Source organism: Periplaneta americana, chromosome 6, assembly GCF_040183065.1.
Source record: "Periplaneta americana isolate PAMFEO1 chromosome 6, P.americana_PAMFEO1_priV1, whole genome shotgun sequence".
NCBI lineage: Eukaryota > Metazoa > Arthropoda > Insecta > Blattodea > Blattidae > Periplaneta > Periplaneta americana.
The window spans coordinates 103,319,766-103,346,097 of record NC_091122.1 but is presented as its reverse complement, the minus strand read 5'-3'; the positions used below and the strand labels follow the sequence as shown (position 1 = coordinate 103,346,097).

Here is a 26,332-nt window from a genome sequence, read left to right as displayed (position 1 = left end):
TTATTCACAAATGTGCATAGGAGGGGGAGAGGAAAGAGGAAGAATGAAAATAATATCTATGCTCGAAGCTGAGGGACACCCATATCAAGAAAATATAAATCATCATGAAATTGTTTAGTCAACAGACATAGTGGTTAGTAACGCGACATGTGGATGAATATTGTGCTTTAAGACGGAGTGTACCGCAGCAAGATAAGAAGGCAGTGTTAGGTGTTATGACTGTGCCACCTGATCTATGTGACCCAGCCCGCCAGTAGTGATGAGTAACTCCCTCTTAGTTTATCTATTTACTTTTTGCAGGGGCTGGAACGAACGAACGAACGAACGAACGAACGAACGAACGAACGAACGAACGAACGAACAAACGAACGAACGAACGAACAAACGAACGAACGAACAAACAAACAAACAAACAAACAAACAAACAAACAAACAAACAAACAAACAAACAAACAAACAAACAAACAAACAAACAAACAAACAAACAAATAAATATCAGCTTTTAAGGAAACCTGGTTTAAGGAAAATCCAGCTTTTCAAGTAATTTTGTGATAATGAAGCTCGAAATACCGACTTGACTTTCAATAATATCAATAGTACCGACATATTTGATAGCACATTTCAATTGACATATGGTGCCATGCGGCAAAATTATTCTTTATCGTTCTTTGCGCTGCTTTCCTGGAGTGGTTGCTTTGTTCACTTTGTTTTTTCGAGTTGTGTGCATCCTGTTTCCAAGTTTTTTTTGTTACTTTATGCTATTTATGCATCATTATAATGACGACTAAATGGAAGAAAATTATTGGACATAAAATGAAAATGTCGAGATTAATATTCAAATAACACTATTGCATATGGCAAAAAAGCATGATTTGCCAACTACTTCATTATGGGGAATAATTTAAAGAATAAAGTTTCAATGCCGAGTTTCAGTGTGGTTCGGGTTCAACCAAACAGAAAAACATTCGTGCTACACCATTTGAAGAGTCAGAAAATATTGTAATGAAATTAATTGTAAATAATAATTGCAGGTCTAATTAAATGGTTATAATAAAGTTTGGTATATAACACACAAGTTACTACTACTTATTTTAGCCTTACCTTCCCATTTCATGTAAAATCCCTTATAAGGAAAACCCCTATTTAAAAAAAAAAGTAATTTCCCCAGAGATTCGTTAAAAAAGGGGTTCTACTGTAATTATTAAATCTGCTGTTTATTATCAGATCCATAAGCATATCACTCCATCATAATGACAAACAAGCTCTCATTTCCACTGACGAGTCATAATGTATTTGCTCAATACTGTCATTGACTATTTTGTGATAACATGTTGCGCAGTGTGTGTTTATATGCAATATTTTTGCTAAACGTAAAAATTGGATGTCAAAGATACTTTCGTAGAAAATTTCCAAAATTCCCAATACGTAGTAAGTCTGTAATTTAAAAATTGATGGCAAAACTCTGTGCAATAGAATCACTGCTGAACAGAAAGAAAATTAAATATAGATATGTTTTTACTGAAGACAAATTGGGCAAGATATGTACCCATTTAGAAGCTAGTACGAGAAAGTCTAATCATGAGTAGCACAAAAAAACAAGGGTATCAAAAGCGTCTGCACATTTGGCAACAAAACTGTTAAAATTGAGGCTGTATAAAACAATCGTCGTTTATCACCTTCTGCCAGTAGATGTAGAAGCAAGATTATATTATTGCATATACAGTCAGTACATGACGGAATTATTGATCCAGAACTGGTGTTTTACAGTGATGAAAACTGGTTGGGTATACTAACAGCCAAAACAATTGATATTGCAGCTCAGGAAATCTGCATATCTTGCATGAGTTTCCATTACATGACGTGAAAATCAGGGTACGATGAGCAGTAAGTGTTTACAGTATTACTGAGTTCAGTGTTTTTCAAGAATACCGTAAATTCTGAACAATATGTTAATAACTATGCTTGTAATGTTGGGGACCGATAGGATGTGTTACGATGGTTTCAAGTTGACTATCTGTTCACCAGTCAGTCTCTAGCATGCATAAACAGTGTACCTGCTGAATAATAATGCTGAAGGTTAAAGGTTCTCAGTCGTATATTTTTGCAGTGGAATTTGGAGAGTCTTTTAAGTGAATGACGGGAACATGTTGTTCTCTAATGCCGGGCTTTGGCAACGGGAACATTACAAGTAAATTATGTAATACAAACATACGAGGTGACAAGCGATGTTATATACAGAGACACTGTAGCGTAAGAAAAGAAAGGAGGAAACTCAAACCCACGAATAATTCTATGATAATTCTTCTGCACATAACGAAAGATACGTAAAAATATATCTTTCTAATGCTATGTAGTGTATATATTTACTTTTAGAGCTGATCAGATTTGTTTATGTGCACCTTGTTATTTGCGTAATCAATTGCAGACCCAAGTCAATGTCCTTGTACTAGCTCATGTCCCTGGCCTATGTACCATGCTGGAGTCAACTTTTGTAATCGGTCCCCAACATTACAAACCTCATAATTTTACGAGCTGAACTAAAGGGAGGGGCTACTCATCCATTAGCACTGGTCAGCTTGATGAGTTAATGACTGAATTTGGTATAATTTTCCTCTATCCAATACCTAATTCCCTCTTTACCCTTTCCTATCCAGTCCTCTCACTGAACTCTTACTTTCTTCGACCCCGACGGCATTAGAGCATTCGAGGCCTAGGGGTTCATTTCCCTTTCCTTCCTCCTCTTTCTACTTTTCTGTTCCTAGTGCTGACCTGCTATGGCACTAAAATCGTCCTCCAGTGGCTTAAGGAGGGAAAGCTGGTGATCAACAAGATCTCCCAGCTAGGTCCAATGGACCCGTCGACCAACAGCAGGTGTGGTCCTCCAGACATTCTGGGGGTTGTGTGTGAATGAAGTAGCCACCAAAACGTTGAAATATGGTGTTCACTTAAATCGGCTACAACTTGCCATTTAACCACTCCAATATGAAATGAGTACCATTAAGGTAAAATTATCCAGAGGTAAAATAGTCCCCCAATCGGATCTCCGGGCGGGGACCACTTTAATGGTACTGAATCAACTAAACATCTTACAATGGAATGCTGGCAGTATAACCTCAAAATCTGTGCTTCAGTGGCTGGTCATGAAAATATCTTTGAAAAATATTGGAGTGCAAGAGGTCAAATGACTTTGTTGTCAAACGCCTGGCATTAGAAAACAACAACAACAACATTACAAACCTATTAATAACATATGGATTCCAATATTTTATGAACTGACAAAAGAAAAGAAAAAAAAGTTATTTATTTTATGCAGCATATTGCAGCATGCATGCTGAAGGTATCTCAATGAATGAAATTGGGATAATATTTTTGATGATCATGTTATTAGTCAAGATTGTGGTTGGTTACCCAATTTAAATTCTTGAGATTTCTATTTATAGGGGACATTGAAATAGAGAGTGTATGCTAACAGTTTACATATGCTAAATGAAATGAAATCTCAGAGATACTGAAAACGTTTATTTTCGCAAAAGTCTCGAAATTGATTTTTTGCAGCACCACATTACTTTATATTTTGTACTTCGTTTTATGAAAAATTAAAAAAAGTAAAATTAGCTCCACAAACTATCTAAAAGGATGTGAAAACTTTTGAAAAGTTCCATTAAGAAACGAAAGCACATACTTGAAAAGAGTAGTTGAGTTGTCTTTTTGCATGAATTCTTACTTGTTGTATGACATATGAAGCAAGATCAAGCACACAACCTGTTGTGTCAGCTAAGCAAGCACTATCTACTGAATTTTTCGACAATCTTTTATTCAAGCTTCAATTTCGCAATCTTACAGATAGTATGGTCACATACAGCGTGATTCACGAGGAAAGGTAAAAAATTTGGGATGTGAATTCTGAAGTCATTCTGAGTCAAAAAGTTCATATGAACATAGGTCCCTAAGCTGTTGATAAAGCGTCGCAAAATAACCTACTAAAAAAAAAAAAAAAAAACATAGGTCTGTTTTCGAACGATAGCAGAGCTAGATGCATTTTTTTGTTAAAACGTCTCACCCCAATGTGAATCAGACGTTACCATATGGTGCTGATGTGAGATATGAGACAAGGTCACAGATGGCAATGAATGACGTAACATTGGAATCTGCATTGTGAGCGACGGGGATAAATCCATTCACCTCACAAACCGGGTGATGGGGCATTACAAATGTCCAATTGCCTGCCCTTATCTGATGTAATGGCACAGATCCCGCGCATAACACAAATAGGCTACACTATCGCTTATCAGTTCACAGCAGGTCAGTCAGCTACTTACAGTACAGTAGTACAGGTACAGTTATCGGAAGTGTTAAGTTGTGTTTTTTAAGATGCCTTATAAATTTTCGACTGCAGAATACACCGATATTGTGTATCCTTATGGTTTTTGCGATGGAAGTTCCTTACGTGCCGTCGCTGAATATGAACGACGCTTTCCGAACAGAAGAGTACCATATCGAAGAGTATTTACTATCTATGGTGTTGGATATAAGGCTTGGTATACCAAAGGAAGGTGAAAACGAGAGAGTCGCTAATCGACCGTATTTTGGATGCTGCACGCCACAAAGAACAGTCATGTGCAACTCTCCCGAGCAATGAGCGCAATTCATGCCCGAACGCAACAGTGCATTGAAGCAGAAGAAGGTACATTTGAAAATGTGCGAAAACATCGACTCCGACATCTAGAATATTAGGTATGTATGCATACGTGAATATAAACTTTAAATTTGTCCTTTATCTGTCTAATGTGAGTTAGTACAATAGAATCCCAGAAGATTTTGTGAAATCAAAGAGCCATATCTCCATAACCGTTTGAAAATGGACCTATATTCATATGAACTTTTTGACTCAGAATGACTTCAGAATTCACATCCCAAATTTTTTACCTTTCCTCGTGAATCACCCTGTATATTATTTTTACATTTGTTTATCTACTGTGGAGATCTATGTGCACAATTTCAGGGAAGGTTTCGATATGAGTTCATTAACAGTTCTTCATATAAAAAGAGCTCGGCAGACCCATGATCATTCACCTTCAAACCATCTGCTTCTCATCTCTCCTTTATCGCTTCAATCTCTCACAATTCTTTCTTAGAACATTCCCACCTGCGATTCCCTTCTGTTTAGCTCAGCTTGCCTTGGCCACCAACTTCTTTGAAAATACCACTCTGTGGATGCCGATTGCGGGCCATGTGCTAGCAGACCTCGTTAGCAAAGAGTAACCTCCCTATGCCCCTTCAGTGGTCATTGAATCACAGGCCATTGTCTGCAGAGCTACGACAGCTGAAGATAGTTCTAGACAGTTGTCGAATCGAGGGCTATTGTTTGCAGAGCTTCAATCAACCAATCAATCTTCTTAATGTATCCAGCTGTTTGCTGACAACATAAAGCCCACTTTAGTTCACTGTAGTCTATTAGTTGCTGTTTTTGACGAGAAATGAGGGTTATTTTGATTGGTGTTCATTATAGATGACTGTTGCTAGTAGCCAGAGTTGGGGTGTAGTCAATATATACTGCAGGGCTGTGTCTTCTGCAACTGGTACCGATGATTTTAATTTACTTCTTTTGTGGTTTATGGATGGACAGTATAAAATAATGCGTTCCAGATCTTCATCATGACTATTACACCACAGACAAGTAGTATTTTCAGAAATGTTGTTGTTGTTTTCTAATGCCAGGCGTTTGACAATAAAGTCATTTGACCTCTTGCACTCCAATATTTTTCAAAGATATTATCATGGCCAGCCACTGAAGCACAGATTTTGAGGTGTTCCGAATCCATTTCTTGGTTTGAGTTGCACAATGGGCAGTTAGGGGACTGATATATTCCAATTCTATGCAGGTGTTTGGCCAAACAATCATGGCCTGTTGCCAATCTACAGTCCCGTCGCTCTAATTTCCGGCAGCCAATCACGTTGCAGGTCGGCTACATTTAAACGCGTGCATCTTGTGATTCGCTGATTCATTTCTTAAGGCTCGATAAATACTTAATATAATCGCCCGCCATTTTAGCTCTTCCGTTGGCATTCGCAGAAAGCACACAAAGACGTTATTTGCCGCTCAATTATTTGCTAAATTACATTGCATTTGTTTTATCATAGGAGCTACGACATGATAATGTTTAACAGTGTGGCAAATAGATTCCTCGTATGGTAGCTCGGCAGCGTAAGAACAAAAATGGCGAATGATACTACCTACCTAGACTTTATAGAGCCTTCACTTTCTAAAACGTAGGCAAAGAGGCGGAGTCACGCCGGAAATAACAGCATCGAGACTATAAATGCAGCTACAGACGATTTTCGTAGTAAATCGGGAATTAACTGTGGATTTTGATGCAGAGAGTTCCATTTTTTCCCTTGAGATTGTGTTATCAAATTTTGTTTGTTGAAGTCTAAGAGTAATAGAGTAATACGTAGATTTGTGGATAGAGGAGACGGCCTCCAGATATGGAGGGTAGCTGTGAATATATTGAATAAGCAGTCGTGGACAGCCGATAAGGGGTGGTCCTCCAGCTTGGGGGTTGGGCGAAGGGCTAACAACCCATCACCGTAAAAAACAGCTTGTTACGAATCCCTACAATAAGCCTTGGAATAGGACTGATTCTCTGGCACGACCACAGCAAAGGAATAAGGTTTTGAGATTTGGCACTTGGAACGTAACTAGTCTTTATAGATCAGGAGGGGTAACATTAGTAGCAAAAGAACTAGCTAGATATAGAATAGACTTCGTGGGAGTACAAGAGGTTAGGTTAGATGGGAATGGCATATCACACATAGGAGATTACTTGTTGTATTATGGGGAAGGAAACAATAATCACCAATTAGGAACAGGATTCTTTGTTCATAAAAGAATAAAATCAGCAGTAAAAAAGGTCGAATTTATCAGTGACAGGTTATCATATTTAGTACTTAAGGGTAGATGGTGCGACATCATAGTTATAAATGCTCACGCCCCTACAGAAGAGAAAGACGACCATATAAAGGATAGCTTCTATGAGGAATTGGAACATACTTTTGATCAGTTACCTAGATATCACATGAAAATTTTATTGGGGGATTTCAACGCTAAAGTAGGACGGGAGGATATTTTTAGACCAACTATTGGAAAAGAGAGCCTACACGCAATTAGTAGTGACAATGGAGTTAGATTAGTTAACTTTGCCACATCGAAAAATTTAATTGTCAAAAGTACAACATTCCCCCATAAGGATATACATAAATATACTTGGACTTCTCCACATGGATTGACACACAACCAAATAGATCACATCTTGATAGATAAACGGAGACATACTAGTATAGTAGATATTCGAACTTTCAGGGGTGCAGACTGTAATTCTGACCATTATTTGGTGATTGGAGAATTAAGAGAAAGATTATCAGTAGCCAAGCGAGTAGAGCAACAAGTTAATATTACTAAATTCAATATTTTGAAATTAAAGGACGAGGAAGCTAAGCGAAATTATCAGGCCGAAATTTCGAATAGGTTTGCCACTTTAGAAAGTTCCGACGAAGTTGAGAAAGAATTAGATGTTAATAGCGTGTGGGAAAATATCAGAGATAGTATCAAAATTGCAGCTGAGTAGAGCATAGGTTATTATGAAACTAAGAAAAAGAAACCGTGGTTTGATGAAGATTGTTGCATGGTATTAGAAAGAAGGAAACAGGCAAAATTGAAATTCTTACAGGATCCAGTTGAGGAGAAGAGAGATAATTACTTCAATGAAAGACGGGAAGCAAGTCGTACACTTAGGAATAAAAAGAGAGGTTACTTGAAGGAAAAACTGAATGAAGTAGAAACAAATAGTAAGAATAAAAACATTCGAGATTTATATAAGGGTATAAAGGAATTTAAGAACGGATATCAGCCAAGGGTAAACGTGATCAAGGATGAGAATGGTGACTTGCTTGCAGACTCTCCATCAATCCTAAACAGATGGAAAAACTATTTTGCGCAACTACTAAATGTACGAGGGGAATCCAGGAAATAACGACCGTTCGTGCATACCCGCCGTGCAGCTGACTCCCCTTCCTTGTTTGAAGGTCAACTGGCTTCCTTAACATGTGTTCTCATAATGTTGTGAGTACTGGTTGCAACAAGTCGCCATTGTGCATTTTGTGTTACTTCAAAATGAACGACGTGATTGATAATCCCGCCGACTGTGAGGTGAGGAGTTGATTCGATTTTTGAATGCCCGACATTTGAAACCTGCAGAAATTTAAAGGCAATTGAAAGAAGTGTATGGTGATACTGTAATGAATGAAAGAAATGTGAGAAAATGGTGCGAAATGTTCAACAATGGGCGAACAAATGTCCACGATGAAACTCGACCCGGACACCCATCACTCATCACAAAAGACCTGAAGACTAAAGTGAACGACAGAATCTTGCATGACAGGCACACATCACTCGACGAATTTCATATTGCCTTTCCTGACATTTCACGTTCTTTGCTTGGTGAAATTGTGTCGCAACATCTTGGCTACTACAAAATCTGTGCACGATGGGTTCCACAGCAACTGAGTGACCAACAAAAAACTCAGAGAACGGCCTCAGCATTGACATTCTTGATGCGATATCACACAGATGGAGACGCCTTTCTTGATCAAATTGTGACTGGTGATGAGACCTGGGTGTCTCACAACACCCCAGAGATCAAGCGCCAATCACGTCAGTGGCATCATCCCTCATCACCCAAGAAACCGAGAAAATTCAAACAGACTCTCTCAACACAAAAAGTCATGGCTACTGTCTTTTGGGATCGCAAAGGTGTTCTTTTGCTAGATTTCATGCCAAAAGGCACTACGATCAATGCAAATCGTTATTGTGAGACTTTACGAAAACTACGGCGAGCCATCCAAAACAAGAAGCGAGGAATGCTTTTGAGAGGAGTTGTGCTTCTTCACGACAACGCCTGCCCGGACACTGCTGCTTCAACTCGAGAATTGCTGGATCAATTAGGTTGGGAAATCTTTGATCATCCGCCCTATAGTCCAGACCTTGCTCCTAGCGATTTTCACCTTTTCACTAAGCTGAAAGTCTTTCTGGATGGTACGCATTTTGGAAGTGATGAAGAATTGAAGAAGACAGTGAACACCTGGCTTAATGAACTGGCGGCAGAGGAGTATAACACGGGAATTCTAAAGCTAGTGAACAGATACGACAAATGTTTAAATGTAGGTGGTGATTATGTAGAGAAGTAAAGGAAGCTTCAGTTATGTAACAGACTTTGTTTTTTTTTTTTTCAAATAAATATATTTTTTTTAATTATTACAACAAAACGGTCGTTATTTCCTGGATCCCCCTCGTACATAGGCCAAATAGAAATGATCGGGATGAAATTGAAATACAAACTGCTGAGCCATTTATACCCGAACCCACGCTTTCAGAAGTCGAAATTGCGATAGAAAATCTGAAAAAGTACAAGTCTCCAGGTATCGATCACATTCCAACAGAATTAATACAAGAGGGTGGAAGGGCATTATATAGCGAAATTTATAAACTTGTACTTGCTATTCGGGAAAAGGAAATTGTACCAGAACAATGGAAGGAGTCCATAATTGTACCTATTTTTAAAAAGGGGGACAAAACCAACTGTGGTAACTTTCGAGGAATATCATTTTTGTTGACGTCGTACAAAATTTTGTCCAATATTCTTTTGAGAAGATTAATTCCGTATGTAGATGAAATTATTGGGGATCATCAGTGCAGTTTTCGGCGTAATAGATCGACTATTGATCAGATTTTTTTTTATACTCGACAGATAATGGAGAAAAAATGGGAGTATAAGGGTACAGTACATCAGTTATTCATAGATTTCAAAAAGGCATATGACTCGGTTAAGAGGGAAGTATTATATGATATTCTTATTGAATTTGGTATTCCCAAGAAACTAGTTCGATTAATTAAAATGTGTCTCAGTGAAACATACAGCAGAGTCCGCATAGGCGAGTTTCTATCTGATGCTTTTCCAATTCACTGCGGGCTAAAGCAGGGAGATGCACTATCACCTTTACTTTTTAACTTCGCTCTAGAATATGCCATTAGGAAAGTTCAGGATAACAGGCAGAGTTTGGAATTGAACGGGTTACATCAGCTTCTTGTCTACGCGGATGACATGAATATGTTAGGAGAAAATACACAAACGATTAGGGAAAACACGGAAATTTTACTTGAAGCAAGTAAAGCGATCGGTTTGGAAGTAAATCCCGAAAAGACAAAGTCTATGATTATGTCTCGTGACCAGAATATTGTACGAAATGGAAATATAAAAATTGGAGATTTATCCTTCGAAGAGGTGGAAAAATTCAAATATCTTGGAGCAACAGTAACAAATATAAATGACAATTGGGAGGAAATTAAACGCAGAATAAATATGGGAAATGCGTGTTATTATTCGGTTGAGAAGCTCTTATAATCCAGTCTGCTGTCCAAAAATCTGAAAGTTAGAATTTATAAAACAGTTATATTACCGGTTCTTCTGTATGGTTGTGATACGTGGACTCTCACTCTGAGAGAGGAACATAGGTTAAGGGTGTTTGAGTATAAAGTGCTTAGGAAAATATTTGGGGCTAAGAGGGATGAAGTTACAGGAGAATGGAGAAAGTTACACAACACAGAACTGCATGCATTGTATTCTTCACCTGACATAATTAGGAACATTCAATCCAGACGTTTGAGATGGGCAGGGCATGTAGCACGTATGGGCGAATCCAGAAATGCATATAGAGTGTTAGTTGGGAGACCGGAGGGAAAAAGACCTTTAGGGACGCCGAGACGTAGATGGGAGGATAATATTAAAATGGATTTGAGGGAGGTGGGGTATGATCATAGAGACTGGATTAATCTTGCACAGGATAGGGACTCCTGGCGGGCTTATGTGAGGGCGGCAATGAACCTTCGGGTTCCTCAAAAGCCATTTGTATGTATGTATGTATGTATGTATGTATGTATGTATGTATGTATGTATGTAATACGTAGATTTAGTAACAGGTCTGTAAGTAGCAGTGCTGCCCTTCTTTGCTAAAGCATCCACATTCTCGTTTCCCAGGATTCCACAATGGGATGGTATCCATTGGAATACAATTCTTTTATTGAGTCATATTAATTGAGAGAGCATTTTAGTTATTTCTGCTGTTTGAGATGAAGGTGTGTTTAGAGACTACTGATAGAATAGCTGCTTTGGAGTCTGACAATATAACTGCATTTTTAAATTTATTGATGTGGCATAGAAGATTCCTGAGACTTTCACTTATTGCAATGATTTCTCCATCAAAACTTGTTGTTCCATACCCAAGAGATCTATAAAGTGAGAAGAGACAGCACGTAACACCTGCACCGGCACCTTGTTCTCTGGAGATCAAGGATCCATCAGTGTATAAATGAAGCCAGTTTTGTGGAGGGTACCTAATATTAATTGTCTCTAAAGACAATTGTTTCAGTATTTCAGTGTTTACTTCTGATTTCAGTATTTCTTCTGTTAAATGTAGATTATATTCTATATTTAATAGAGTTAAAGGCTTTGGTTTAATTTGTAGGTTTTCTTTTAAATTCGGGATATTGATTTTCTGTTTTAATTCTTGAACAAGGGATATGAAACTGTTTTGAGTTTTCAATCTACAGAGAGGACTGTATGAATGCCAATTGTTTCCTGGTAATCTAATAAGTTTTTCATATTGAATCAGTGCTTTTTCTTCTATTGTCATTTTGATGCTGTTAATATTAGTGAGGAATCTCATAGAATCGATTGGAGTTGTTTTGATTACACCAGTAATGAGTCTGACAGCTTGGTTTTGAACATATTCTATTTCGTTTATGAAAGGTGAAGTAATTAAAATTTCTCCGCAGTATGTCAGCACTGGCTGTATAAACATTTTGTATGTAGTGTTCAAAGTATTCCTAGAGCATCCCCATTTCTTTCCTGCTAGTCTTTTTAGAAGGGAGAATCTTTTACGAGCTTTTCAGAAATGTATTTCAAATGGTTGCTCCATGTTAACTTACTATCGAAAATACCTCCAAGATATTTGGATTCATAAGTCATAGGAAGGTGTTGGCCATTGTATTGGATATTGAATTCTCTTTCCTTTTTACCAAGTGATAATATTTGGTAGTTACTTTTGCTTAAATTGAGTGTCATCAAATTTGATGTATTCCATTCATGTAGTTGATTTAGATCTTTAAGAGCAGAATTTTGAATTTTGTCTCTATGTCTGTAAGATCCGTAAGTCAACAAAACTATATCATCTGCAAATAGTGCTGTTTTCATGTTTGATTCCTCTAATAGGGAGGGTAAGTCATTTATATAAATATTGAATAAAGTTGTGCTGAGGACAGCGCCCTGAGGTAGACCTCGATATATTTGTCTGTAATTAGAAAGTGAGTTATTGAATTTAGTGGCAATGAATCTTTGACTAAGGAATTCTGATATCCATCTGAACATATTGCTGGAGATACCTAATTTCTGGAGTTTTAGTAATAATTTATTTCTCCAAACAGAGTCATATGCTAACTAAAAGTCAATAAATATTGCTAAGGTATCTTCTTTCTTGTTAAAACTATCTTTTACTTCTTGGCCGAGGCATATGACTTGTTCATTGGTACAGTGTAGTTGTCGAAAGCCGGCTTGTCTTGGTGATAAAAGATTTTGGGATTCTAAATACCAAGTTAATTGTTGGAGATCATGGACTCCATGGTTTTTGCTATCAAGCTTAACAGTGCTATTGGTCGATAACTATTAACATCATGAGCAGGTTTCCCTTTTTTGTGAATTGGTACAATGATTGCTTTTTTCCAAGCTGCAGGAATTGAGGTGTTCCATGATAAATTGAAAATGGATAAAAGTACAGAATTGGCTCTTTCCCCCAGATGTTTAAAAAATTTGGAATGAATGTTGTCGGGGCCAGGAGATTTCTTGGTTTTTAAATTTTGTATAGCTATATTTAATTCTTTGGAAGTAAAATTTTGATGAAATATTTCAGATTTTGTACTAGTAACATTGTTTTTATTATTTTTATGTAATCCTCTTTTGATAAATTTGTCAGTTTTTTTGATATTGGGATGTAATCTGTGAGAGTTTGAATAGTGTTTATTAAATGCGTTTGCTATCTCTCTACTATCTGTTAGTGTTTTGTTATTATGAATAATAAGTTGGCTAGTATTTTCCTATGTATTGGAAATATTCTTCAGAAATTTATATGTTTTAGCGCTATCGGTTCTGTAATTAATATTTTCAATAAATTTATTAAAACTGTTCCTTTTTGCTGTTATGATTGCTTTTTTAAGAATGGCAGTCTTCTTCCTCCAATCTTGAGTATCTTCTGGTGTTTTGCTATGTTCTGCTTTGGTTCTTGCTTTATCTCTATCTTGTTTCAATAAATTCAGGTTTTCTGTCCAGAATGGGGTGTATTTTTTTGGTTTGCCTCGTGGAATGTGCTTTTTTGCAATTTTAAGAACAAATTCACAGAAATATTTGTTCAATCTATCTGAGTTTGTATTTTCCATTAGTGGTGTGTTGAGCTTGAGGTATTTGTTGAGTTCTGTCGTAAATAGTTTCCAATTCGCTTTGTTAAAGTTCCATGTTGTTTTGTGATTGTAGGGTTCTTTTCTTCGGTTTTGGTGGAGATGGATAGAAGCAATGATGACTGTATGGCCAGATCCAGGGTCTTCAATTATTTTTTTCTTGGTTTCGTGATGGATATCTGATGTTACTAGTAATAAGTCTGGATTTGTACAGAACCAGAATAATGAATGAAAGTAGGGGGATCTTCTTTTCTGTAGACAAGTTCTGCGGTTGTAATATTTAGGAGGTCCATGATCATTTTTCCAGGTTGGTTTACATTATCGTAGCCCCAAAGTTGGGAGTGGGCGTTAAAGTCACCAATTATGATAGTTTTAGTTGTATATCAAACTAAGTTAGATCAAGGGGATTATTAGGTGGATTATAGGCACTGTAGATTTTGAAATGTTGTTGATTTTTCCATACTTCAATTCTTATTAGTTCTAATTTGTCTTGATTATCCATTTCTTTTATGAATTGAAAATTTGTAATTAATTTCTTTGATGTACCTGTGAGAATTCCGCTACTGATCTGTCTACCTTTGGGTAACAGTTTCATATTAAAACCTTTAAAATTAAAATATTTGAATTGGTCAGCATTAAGGTTTGCTTCTTGAATAAGGAATATATCTATATTATTATCTGAGAGTATATTGGCTAGTTCAGTCTTCTTGACTGATGTTATACCACCAGCATTCCATTGTAAGATGTTTAGTTGATTCAGTACCATTAAAGTAGTCCCCGCCCAGAGATCCGATTGGGGGACTATTTTACCTCCGGATAATTTTACCTTAATGGTACTCATTTCATATTGGAGTGGTTAAATGGCAAGTTGTAGCCGATTTAAGTGAACACCATATTTCAACGTTTTGGTGGCTACTTCATTCACACACAACCCCCAGAATGTCTGGAGGACCACACCTGCTGTTGGTCGACGGGTCCATTGGACCTAACTGGGAGATCTTGTTGATCACCAGCTTTCCCTCCTTAAGCCACTGGAGGACGATTTTAGTGCCATAGCAGGTCAGCACTAGGAACAGAAAAGTAGAAAGAGGAGGAAGGAAAGGGAAATGAACCCCTAGGCCTCGAATGCTCTAATGCCGTCGGGGTCGAAGAAAGTAAGAGTTCAGTGAGAGGACTGGATAGGAAAGGGTAAAGAGGGAATTAGGTATTGAATAGAGGAAAATTATACCAAATTCAGTCATTAACTCATCAAGCTGACCAGTGCTAATGGATGAGTAGCCCCTCCCTTTAGTTCGGATTGTAAAATTATGCTTACTAACAACTGCACCACGGGAAGATAGGGATGGGACGTTGGGTATTTGTCCAGGTTGGTTCCTTAAAGCCTTCAATGGGGAGGATTAATGGCTCTCCCCCCTGTATCTGACAGATACCCTTTTGCAGCCATTTTCAGAAATGTGAAATAGGTGTAGGTACAATTGTGTGACAATGTGATCTGTTCTGGCTCTTGCTAAAAATGTTTGAACATGTCTGGGAAATGTTTTGTACATTTCCAGGTCATTTTGTTTGTTTTGTACAGACTGTAAAATTGTTTCCTTTCTCAGAAGAGAGCCAATTGTTGATCTATAGGTTTATAAAATGAGACTTTACTGAAGCAAAAGCACAGGATAGAGATATCACTTGAAGAGGTCTTGGTTGGAAATATGTTGCCCGTTTTGCAATATTATCGACTTTCTCGTTTTCAGGTATACCAAGTTATCTCCTTTTGGAGTTTGTTTAGTTTACTTAGTTGCTTCTGAATTGGAATAATTCTGTGTGTGTATAGGTTTGGTACATATTTAATTATATTAAATATAGCCCCCTTGGAGTCGGTAAGTATGCAAATAGATTTTTCAGAAATTTGAGTAACACACTGAAGAGCAGCATCAATAGCTTGCAATTCAGTGTCAAGACTGGAGAAGGATGAACATGGTATGAAATAACTTTCTTGTTATTTTGGAATATAATATCCTGCTCCTGATGTCCCATTATTAGGATTTAGAGATCCATCTATATAAATTTGAAGATGATCCTTGTATGTGCTGCAGAGTAGTTCCATGGCATCTAACTTAAGAATGTATGCTATGTTCTGGAATCACCAATTTCAATGAAGGAATTTCGTTCACAGCTAGAGTTTTAGCAATCAGTGTGTCTATAATATAGATTGGTATTTGTTCTTTGTTTATTTTATAGAAATTACAAAGGATAATATGACTCTAATATGTTTTCGTGGGATATCAGCCGAGTTAAAATTTTGGAATGTTCCAAGCTTTCAACTGCTATCTCTGCAGCCATCTTCAGGGATACTGCTGATATCCCGCGAAAACATATTAGCGAACCAACACCGAGAAAGCCTCAAATCATACGATAATATGACAGTTTGAAGAACATCTGAGATCTGGATGAGGCTTGCAATTTTAAATGTATTTTTAGATCCAAACCCTTTAACTCTATTAAATATAGAATATAATCTAAATTTAACAGAAGAAATACTGAAATCAGAAGTAAACACTGAAATACTGAAACAATTGTCTTTAGAGACAATTAATATTAGGTACCCTCCACAAAACTGGCTTCATGTATACACCGACGGATCCTTGATCTCCAGAGAACAAGGTGCCGGTGCAGGTGTTACGTGCTGTCTCTTCTCACTTTATAGATCACTTGGATATGGAACAACAAGTTTTGATGGTGAAATCATTGCAATAAGTGAAAGTCTCAGGAATCTTCTATGCCACATCAATAAATTTAGGAATGCAGTTATATTGTCAGACTCCAAAGCAGCTATTCTATCAATCGTCTCTAAACACACCTTCATCTCAAACAGCAGAAATAACTAAAATGCTCTCTCAATTAATATGACTCAATAAAAGAATTGTATTCCAATGGATACCATCCCATTGTGGAATCCTGGGAAACGAGAATGCGGATGCTTTAGCAAAGAAGGGCAGCACTGCTACTTACAGACCTGTTACTAAATCTACGTAGCCTATTACTCTGTGAAGAGATTTATTAAATCTACATACTTAGACTTCAACAAACAAAATTTGATAACACAATCCCAAGGGAAAAAATGGAACTCTCTGCATCAAAATCCACAGTTAATTCCCGATTTACCACGAAAATCGTCTGTAGCTGCATTTAGATTGGCAACAGGCCATGATTGTTTGGCTAAACACCTGCATAGAATTGGAATATATCAGTCCCCTAACTGCCCATTGTGCAACTCAAACCAAGAAATGGATTCGGAACACCTCAAAATCTGTGCTTCATTGGCTGGTCATGATAATATCTTTGAAAAATATTGGAGTGCAAGAGGTCAAATGACTTTATTGTCAAACGCCTGGCATTAGAAAACAACAACAACAAGAGATCCTTCTGTAATACATAGTATGTGATTGGTTGAATATTACATTAAATTTCTAGAGCAACAGTTGATGTTGTTTTTGGTACTCCTAGGCATAATCTGAAGGCTGAGTTTTGAAGAACAGATATTTTTTGTAGAGTTAGTTAGTTAGTTAGTGGGGTTTAAAAAGGGCGCGTCAGCTACTATGGCTATTTGCGCCCTTATCTAAAATCATTCACTAAACACGAACATAATACAATAACCAGAATGCTTAAAAAAAAAAACTAAAAAGCGTTGTCACGGTTAAAACGAGGCAAACAAATGCAGTTTCAACACGGTGAAGCATAAAAAACCATAAAAGTGAGAAGTTATTAGTCCCTAAGTAGTATTTAAAAAGAAACAACAAAACAATAAAACAAATGCCACCAGAAATAAATTGTCTGGCGCATTTATATATATTTTTTTGTAGATGAGTTGCTGATGTTCCTCTCCATATTTCACACCCATAGGTCAATTTTGATCGTATAGACGAGAACTTTCCCGCAACATGCTTCCTGTCTCTCAAATTCCTACCCACTAACTCCCCCTCCCAGGGCAAGCGTCATTCTACTCCCCAGGCATTCTCGTTACCCTTCACTTCTTATATCTCCATTCCTAGTATCGCCACATCTTCGGCTAGCTGCCATTAGAGTCATAGGACCAAAAGTTTTAATATTTAAGATTATCTCAATGCCACTCCCGTTTCCCCTGCTCATGACCCAGTGGAGAAAACTAATTGTTGAAATAAATAATTACATCTATAACTAGAGTTCTTCCTTTCTACATCGTCGCATGACCTCCCCACACAAGCTTCAGCCCATCTTGTCCATCACTCCCGTTTCGCCTCTCTTCACCTGTGACCACAGCAGAGGGACGTCAACAGAGACTGGCGCACGACAACTTGCTAATACTTGCTAATGTATTTTTTTAGTTCTATTAATTTAAGGATGAATTAATAAAATATTTACACTTCTTACTTGTGATTTAAAAACATATTTTCTATAAGCTTCGTTTTTGTTCACCAAAATTCCACTTGGACCCAAGTTTCCAGTGTGGGAAGATATTTAACTAATGACACATCCAGTTTAGCTGTTGTGGTGCTGGTATATTATTTAATTAAAGAACCACGAAAATGATTACGGTATGCTGGTAAATTTCTACTTATTTATATCGTCACTTTCTGTTTAGATAGCTAAATACAGCGATGCGCTCATAGTTACTGTGATAAATTTTAAGCCTCCGACTATTAACACGGCACAAGTAATTTATTATGTTTTATATTTAAAGTTTTATAACAGAAGCAAGCAGCAATGATAATTAACGTGTTTATAGTTGAATTTTATTAAATATTAACCACATTTTCATAGAGTCAACGAAATAGTTAATTGGCCAAGTCTCAGGGACCATTCCAACCTGTCTGTGATTTGTCCTTCATATTCGAGAAAATGCAAATATAAATAGCTAAATACAGCGATGCGCTCATAGTTACTGTGATAAATTTTAAGCCTCCGACTATTAACACGGCACAAGTAATTTATTATGTTTTATATTTAAAGTTTTATAACAGAAGCAAGCAGCAATGATAATTAACGTGTTTATAGTTGAATTTTATTAAATATTAACCACATTTTCATAGAGTCAACGAAATAGTTAATTGGCCAAGTCTCAGGGACCATTCCAACCTGTCTGTGATTTGTCCTTCATATTCGAGAAAATGCAAATATAAATGTTAGGCTGCGCCCTAAAAGAAATTGGTCACATATCAATTTATTCTCTACTTGGTTTCTTTCTTCCAAATTCAAGTAAAGACTTGGTGAAAAAAATACGAGTTCACAGTGCCATAGTTCAAATCCCGACTCATGAAGGAAGGAGATCATTTCTCATATTCAAGTCCTGATGAATGTTTCATCTTTGAATCTTAGTTCATCTCATGTGATATTGATTTTGTCCTTTTCAACATCACACGCCTATTCGTTATCCTAAATTAATTTTGATGCCATTATATCTTCGCAAATTATGATCTGCAGAACTGCTTACTTCATACTTTCTTTCTAAAATAATTAGGTAAAACATTAATGATGTTAAACACAAGCACATAGACAGATTATACATCTATGAGCGTGTGTGTGTATTTTTTAAAATCTTATTCAATCAATCAATCAATCAATCAATCAATCAATCAATCAATCAATCAATCAATCAATCAATCAATCAATCTTCTTAATGTATCCAGCTGTTTGCTGACAACAAAGTCCACTATAGTCCACTGTAGTCTTTTCAGTTCTTTTTTTTCACGAGAAATGAGGGGTATTTTGATCAGTGTTCATTATAGATGCCTGTTCCTAATAGCCAGAGTTGGGGTATAGTCAATATATACTGCAGAGCCTTGTCTTCTGCAACTGGTACTGATGATTTAATCTGATTCTTGTCCAAAAATATGAAATCACATTAAACCATTTGCCTCAACTCTAGGAGAAGCTCACAAAGTTGCTAGTGCTGAGAAGCATACACCACTTAGTTCGTCAGAGACTATTCATAGTGTACCACAGGTAGTGGATCCACATTACACTCATAATGAATGATAATGACGGAGAATTGTTGGGATGCCATATGAGAACAGGAGTACCTGGAGAAAACTCTTGTTGTCTGGACCAAGGGCTTGTCCAACACAAGTTATAAGCTCAGGGTAAAGTGGGATTTTAACCACTCTAGCACTGAGTCACTTAAAACACAGTGTCAATAAATGCGACTATTCTCAACAGATTATCAGGTGGAGAGACACAAGAAATGTGCAAATTATGTAATCTACAGATAAAATTTTTGAAAACGAATGGAGCACAGATATTTAAAGTGAATTATGAAGAGCTTAAAAATAAACTGGTGTTAAAGAATGCATATAGTTAGAAAGAAAAATGGCAAGTATAAGTCAAGATCAAGTAATAAATAAATACAGTATATGTCCACCACTCTGCAGTAACAGTTACCTTGCCTCTTTGTCTGTTCGTGAAACCAGCAGGCCCAAGTTCAAATCGTGGTTGGGGTTTTTCCGAGGTTTTCCCTCAACCACTTGAAGCAGAATTACTGGGTAACTTTTGGTGTTGGACCTTGGACTCATTTCGCCTTCATTAGCATCACTTCATCATTTCCATATTAAGGTAAGAAGCGTTCACTACATCGTTTTGCACGGATCGGAAAAAGACTATCTTTGCTGTAATTGTTATGTAACCACGTTCACTACATCGTATCGGACGCAACGCCTCTTGGCAAATCCGTCCATGTTTCCCAGATGGACAACTTTTCCGATGCGTGCAATCATGGCCTTCTTTAATAAATCAATTTTAATTGGTCAACTGTTACTATTATGTTGTGCCATGTTCAGTGTCGCGCCAAAATGGCAGACGGAAAACTTATTTCGCGTGTAGAAAATTGCAAAGAATTATATAATTTGAGGCATTCCCATTACAGTAATCAAGTCGTTTCTTGCAAATATATTATGTAACCAATATTTCTTTCGTTTCTTCCTCTTCAATTAAGACGCATGAAGCAATTACAAATTCTTATTCCCTAACAGACATAATTAATAGACCTAACCTCAACTCCTCTGCTTTCAGTAATGTCAATATCGTACGATGTCATGTTTTAAACAGCTGATAGGGGAATCTGATGAGGCGATGAGGTGAAGCCGTTACAGTGAACGCACTGCACTTAAAATATCTGTTGCATGCGATTCGTACGAGGAGTGAGATGATGTAGTGAACGCTTACTTTTACAGGTCGACCAGAGCAGAGAATCGTGACAGGCATGGTTCGGGATTCGCCTACAGGTGCCATCTGTTTGGGAGAGTTGCACTAATCCTAGGGAGCCATAGAGGCTTCTAGAGTGGACTATGGCAGACTGGATAGTGTAGCTCTTTGGATATATGACACCTTGGTGAGTCACAGAGTCTATGGTGTCACTGTACTGTGAACACATACCATCTATCCATCTATGTGAGGAGGCGGCATATTAACAGGTATATGGAAAGGAGTTGCTGTTCATGCAGACTCCATCAGAACTGAATATCATAGCCGAATCAATAAAATGGCACCAAGCATAAATCATGTACTTGAAGAGCGGTCCTAAGGACTTCAAAAATCATCCCAAATAAGGAGTTGCACAATAAGCCTAAGGCTGCAGTGCCTGCCTATGAGCCCTGCTCCGAAAAAATAAATCTGATAAATAAATAAACAAATACCTAAGTAAATAAATAAATATGAAAAAATATGTTGTTTACCAATGGCAATGACATGTCCTACGAATTTTTTTTTCTTGCATACCAGCAAAGCACACTGAGGTTCTCTATCTGCAGGATGTCCGTAATTTCAATAATTTCAAGTGCAAGACGTACCAGTAGTCTTTATTTGATTTTTTTCTTCTTCCTTACCGATGTTACATTTGTTGTCCTAACTAGATACTTTGTTAAATAGTCGATCAGAAACAGGTGAAAGTCATCTACTTCAAGAACATCCTTTAATTTCAATACTTTCACATTCATGTCTTGTACCCTTTCATACTTTTTATCTTGCACTGCCTGTTTCTTCCCTATGGAAGACGAAATATTCACCTTCAAGTGGTATTCTTTGGGTAATGAGAAGAAGATACAACAGAGTGGCCAATTTCCACACGAAGAAGCAATTTTCATTACAAAATAATTTTTGTTTCAAATGGAGACTTTGTTTTGTGAAAGTCAAGACGAATCCAATATTGTAATGCCTATAATGGCGACTACTATACCTGGTGGTTCCCCTGCTCTGCTCTCTGCTCTCAACCTTCTTTGTTTCCTCCCCTGCAGATGTCTCAGAAAGGGATACGCGCCGAACTCTACAGGCAGTTCTCTTTTGCTGGAGAAGCTTCTTGCAAGACTTCTTGGTTCTATCTGCTGGTTCACATCTCTGAACACTGGAAAGTTTCTGTGAGCAGGCCCGCAGCAGTGAAGCTTCCCCACCTCGGCCACTCCAGTGGGTAGTTGCCCCAGGATCATGACAAGAGCAAGGGATTCCAGTCCAGATCTTGGTGCGCAGCAGTGAGCTCTGCTTTGTATGGGTTCCCTCCACTGTTACTGTCCGTGCATGGTGCACTGCTCTGCAGGTTCGGTTCACACTACAACAAATGCATGCAATGAGATTTTTATGCCTTTCTTCAATTTAGTACAAAGATATAAATATTAATCGTCCTGGGAGATTCTATAATTAAAATGTGTATCTCTAGAACCAAGTAACATGGGTTTAAAACTTGTCATGGTCAATGGATATTTAGGAGAAAAAAATAAAAATGCAGCCTCCACTTTGATGAGGTAACAATGTTGGCCTCATGTAGTAGATTTACTATTTTCAAGGAATAAAAACAAAAATGTATAATCAGTCCTTCTATTATTCCATTCTCAGCTTTTGATAACACATTTCACCATATTAACGACTGTAGAGGTTTTTGCTAGAGAAGAATGAAAACATGTCTAATCAAAATCTCAGTGCCTTCTCTGTGTAGTAATACTAGTTTCGCCACTTAAAAATTTGGTATCAATAAGCAATTCTACCACTATGGGCCAGCAATTCATTGAGCATATTCATTACTAGCTTTCAAGTTTCAAAACAAGCCTTTGATGTCTTTGATAAAGTCAACAGGAATGAATTGTTACAAATTTTTGCACATAATAATTTGCCACAACAGTACATTTCAAATATACAGATCTACAAAAGAAATTTCATTGCAGTTAGAACTAACAATGTTACAACAGATTGGCTCGAAATTAACACTGGAGTAAGACAAGGATGTAGCCTTTCCCCATTGCTTTTTATAATATAGAGGGCTAAAATTATCCAAGAGTAGCTATTTTCAATAAACAGAACATTACAAATAGACTCCCTGATTTTTGCAGATGATTTGGTTTTAATAACACCCACAGAAAATGATTTGCAGTACTCTTTATATTATATATATATATATATATATATATATATATATATATATATAAATAATTTGAAGTGGTAATGGAAACTACCGAAAAGCGACTGAACAGATTTTAATGAATGACTCCTCATTTTGAAGCTTGATATCCAAGGATGTGCTGGAAAATAGTTTTGGTCATGGTGGTGATGGTCGTCGTGGTTGCTGTGTTGGTGGTGGTGTTCGTGATAGTGATCATGGTGGTGTTAGTCGTTGTGGTGGATGTGGTTCATGTTGGTTGTCGTCGATGAGGTGGTGGTCATTGTTGTCAAGGTGGTGGTCATATTCGTCATATGGTGTTGGTGTTCATGATGTCTTCATGTTCGTGCTGGTGGTGTTTGTGGTAGTGATGATGGTGGTGGTGGTGGTGGTGGTGGTGGTGGTGGTGGTGGTGGTGGTGGCGGTGGCAAAGGCATTAGTTGTGCTTTTCGTTGTTGTCATGGTGGTCAATTGTATATAATTTACAACATTGTGATATCACTGCTAGAGTTTGCAAATAATTTTTTCTGCAGACTTTGGATATTAGTGCAAGAAGAATTTCGTATTCCTTTAAAAAGTTTCCAATGACAGAAGCTGGTGTCTCTACATCCGTAGTAAAAGATGAAAATACAAAAAAATTACATTTGATATGCAACTCAATGTAGTAAGGAAACATATAGAATCTTTTCCTAAGGTTGAGTCACATTACGTCAGATCAGAAAGTAAAAGAGAATTTTTCCAAGGATACTGACTGCTTCTAATCCTGTGAAAGAAAATATTTATCATGTTGTTTTTAATAAGGAATATAACCTTTCCTTTCATAAACCTAAAATAGATCGATGTGACGTATGTGAGAGTCACAGGTTCATTACAAATCCAAACGAAACTCAGACACAAGAAATTAATGATCATAAGTCTGAAAAAGACTTATGTCATCCCACTTAGTTTAATGAGACAGCTCAATAGCTTGCTGAAATCTCAAAAACTCCAATGAAAATTATTCAGATGAAACCTGACAATTTTTATGATTTTCAAACTGTTGCAAATATCTGTAACTATGCAATACTTCCCTTCTCTCTGATCAGAAAATACTGCATTACTCCCGAAAGGCCTTTCTTCATAGATTACAAGACTGATTTGTCAGAAGATTATTCCACAATGTCTATTCTAAGAAGACCACCTAGCCGGAAGGAACTACTGCCACACAAGACAAACATAAAAATACCTACACCAAAGAGAATTTCAGGAACAGTGAATATTTCTGAATAAAAGAAAAAAAGAAACATCATCGATATGTTTAAGTACATGCCTTCTATTGATTGTGATTATTATAAATCTCTTATGGGAATGCAAAGAAACTAAATATGTGACAAAAAATATACTTTTGATGATTTTCAGCAATAATAAATCTCGTTTAAAACTCAAAATTACTCCTTTTAATTTAATAGGTGAAGATAGTACAAGCCAACTCTCAACATCTGTGCATAAGATGACAAGTTTTTTCTATCTTCATTTAATTTTTAATTACTTTAGTTAGGTAAGTTAAAAGCTCTTTAAGACACTTTTCTTCTACAGTACTGATTGTCCAAGAGGTACTGATTCATCACTACAAAAACAATAATGCAACTTTTATGAAATTGGAAGCCACAGAATTTTTTAAACTTTTTCATGCTTGTATTTTAAAATTAGCTTTTGTGGACACAGAACAAACAAATTCTCAAACGACGATTTCCCCTCTTATCACTCTGTTAATTCTCCATTATCGCCTCTTTATTACTGTGGCACAAGGAGATGCCCAGCATTGCAAACCAAAACAAGGACACATATACTGTACATATACAAGGTGGTGCATAAGTAGATATACAATAATAAAATATAGCTTTATGAGGATTATGGATCAATCAGGCAGTTAAATTATTGATGTCGATTGCCAATTGTTCATTGATGTCATGTAACTACAAGTGGTATGTAATCCTCATTTGTACTTAATAAAACTATATTGTATTACTGTATACCCACTTATGCACCCTCCTATATATCTTCATATTAGTGAAATATGTTACTAGTCAACAATATTTCCAATGGAAGAGGAAAGGAACTGGCCGCTCTACCCCTTTATCTCCTGGTTTAGTTGTCTTATTGGTGTCATTTATGAGGTTCCAACCAATCTTCGGACTGTTAACTAAACATATCTTCATTTTGCTTTAGCTGACTAAAGATTAAGAGACAAAAAACGAGGACATGTCTGTAAATGTGACGATAATATTTGATAAAGATGTAAGTCTGGACAATAACAGCAAATAAAATCCTTGCCCCTTTTACAACTTACCAAGTAGAAGTGCAACTTGATTTCTGTTCTCGAAGCTTATTGCTCGTCTGCTGAGGTTGTGGTGCCTTGTCTGGTGGTTTCTCAGAGGATTCAACATTCAACACTTGTACTTGAGCAGGTGTCACTATCAATTCGGGAGGCATGCTACCACTCACCATACACTTGCTTGCTGCAATTGATAAAATAAATGTAATTCTTCAAAATATGTTCTTGATAATTCCCGTTCAACACTGTTATTACTAAATATTAAAAATTCAATTCAAAGACGCAATTTCCATGATTTTATAAAGTTTGTTCCACTACAACGCACAAAAACATGTTTCTCCCCCTCCTCCGAGTGTCTACAACACCTCATAAATTTTCATCTTCAACTAAGTGATATTGTTATCAATGTTTACAAGTGCAGTCGTTCTTGGTGATCTAGTGGTTACTGTGCATGTCTTCATACTTAAGTATCACAAGTTCAAGCTCAATCAAAGACAATAGATTTTAGATAGAAAAATTCATAATGCTTTCAATATTAATGTATGAAGTAAACATAAGTTAAAGAAATTATTAATTTTTACATTATGAAATAAAGTTAGATTAAAATATGGGATTTTGCATGTTCCAACAAACATTATGGGGACACCAGACACTTAGGCCAAAAAGATCAACATAATAGAATTGATACAATTAACTGTGAGGAATGGAATGGTCTCTAGATTTCATGTCAATGTTATGCAAACTTTAACACAAACATACAGTAACCTACTTAACAATCTACTGAATATACCGTTGAGTTCATCCAATGTTCTGCCCAGCAGTGATGCATTATTGCCTGATGGAGAGAGTATGGAAATGGCGGAACACTATACAAAAACATTTCGTACATAGGTAATGCTGCTGTAAGGAGAGTGAAGTTAGTGGCCAAGTTGCATGGAAAATGAGTACCCAAATAAACAACCCACAGAAAGTGTAAAGCATCCTATTGTATCTACAGTACATGACCTCAAGCTTCACTTCACACATGAATAGTAACCACTCAACTACCAAGATGACTACATCCATATCTTTGTAATTA

At 36.8% G+C, this 26,332-nt stretch overlaps 1 protein-coding gene across 1 annotated transcript in view; it reads right to left on the bottom strand.

Annotated features, from left to right (window-relative positions):
- LOC138701589 (cytosolic carboxypeptidase 2-like) overlaps nt 1-26,332 on the bottom strand; it is a 165,891-nt gene that overhangs the window by 10,335 nt on the left and 129,224 nt on the right. Inside the window, exons 16-17 of the mRNA XM_069828630.1 lie at nt 25,270-25,438; nt 21,753-22,118 (exon numbers count right to left, since the gene is read on the bottom strand). Coding sequence (XP_069684731.1) covers nt 21,753-22,118; nt 25,270-25,438 — 535 coding nt within the window. The remainder of the gene's footprint in view (nt 1-21,752; nt 22,119-25,269; nt 25,439-26,332) is intronic.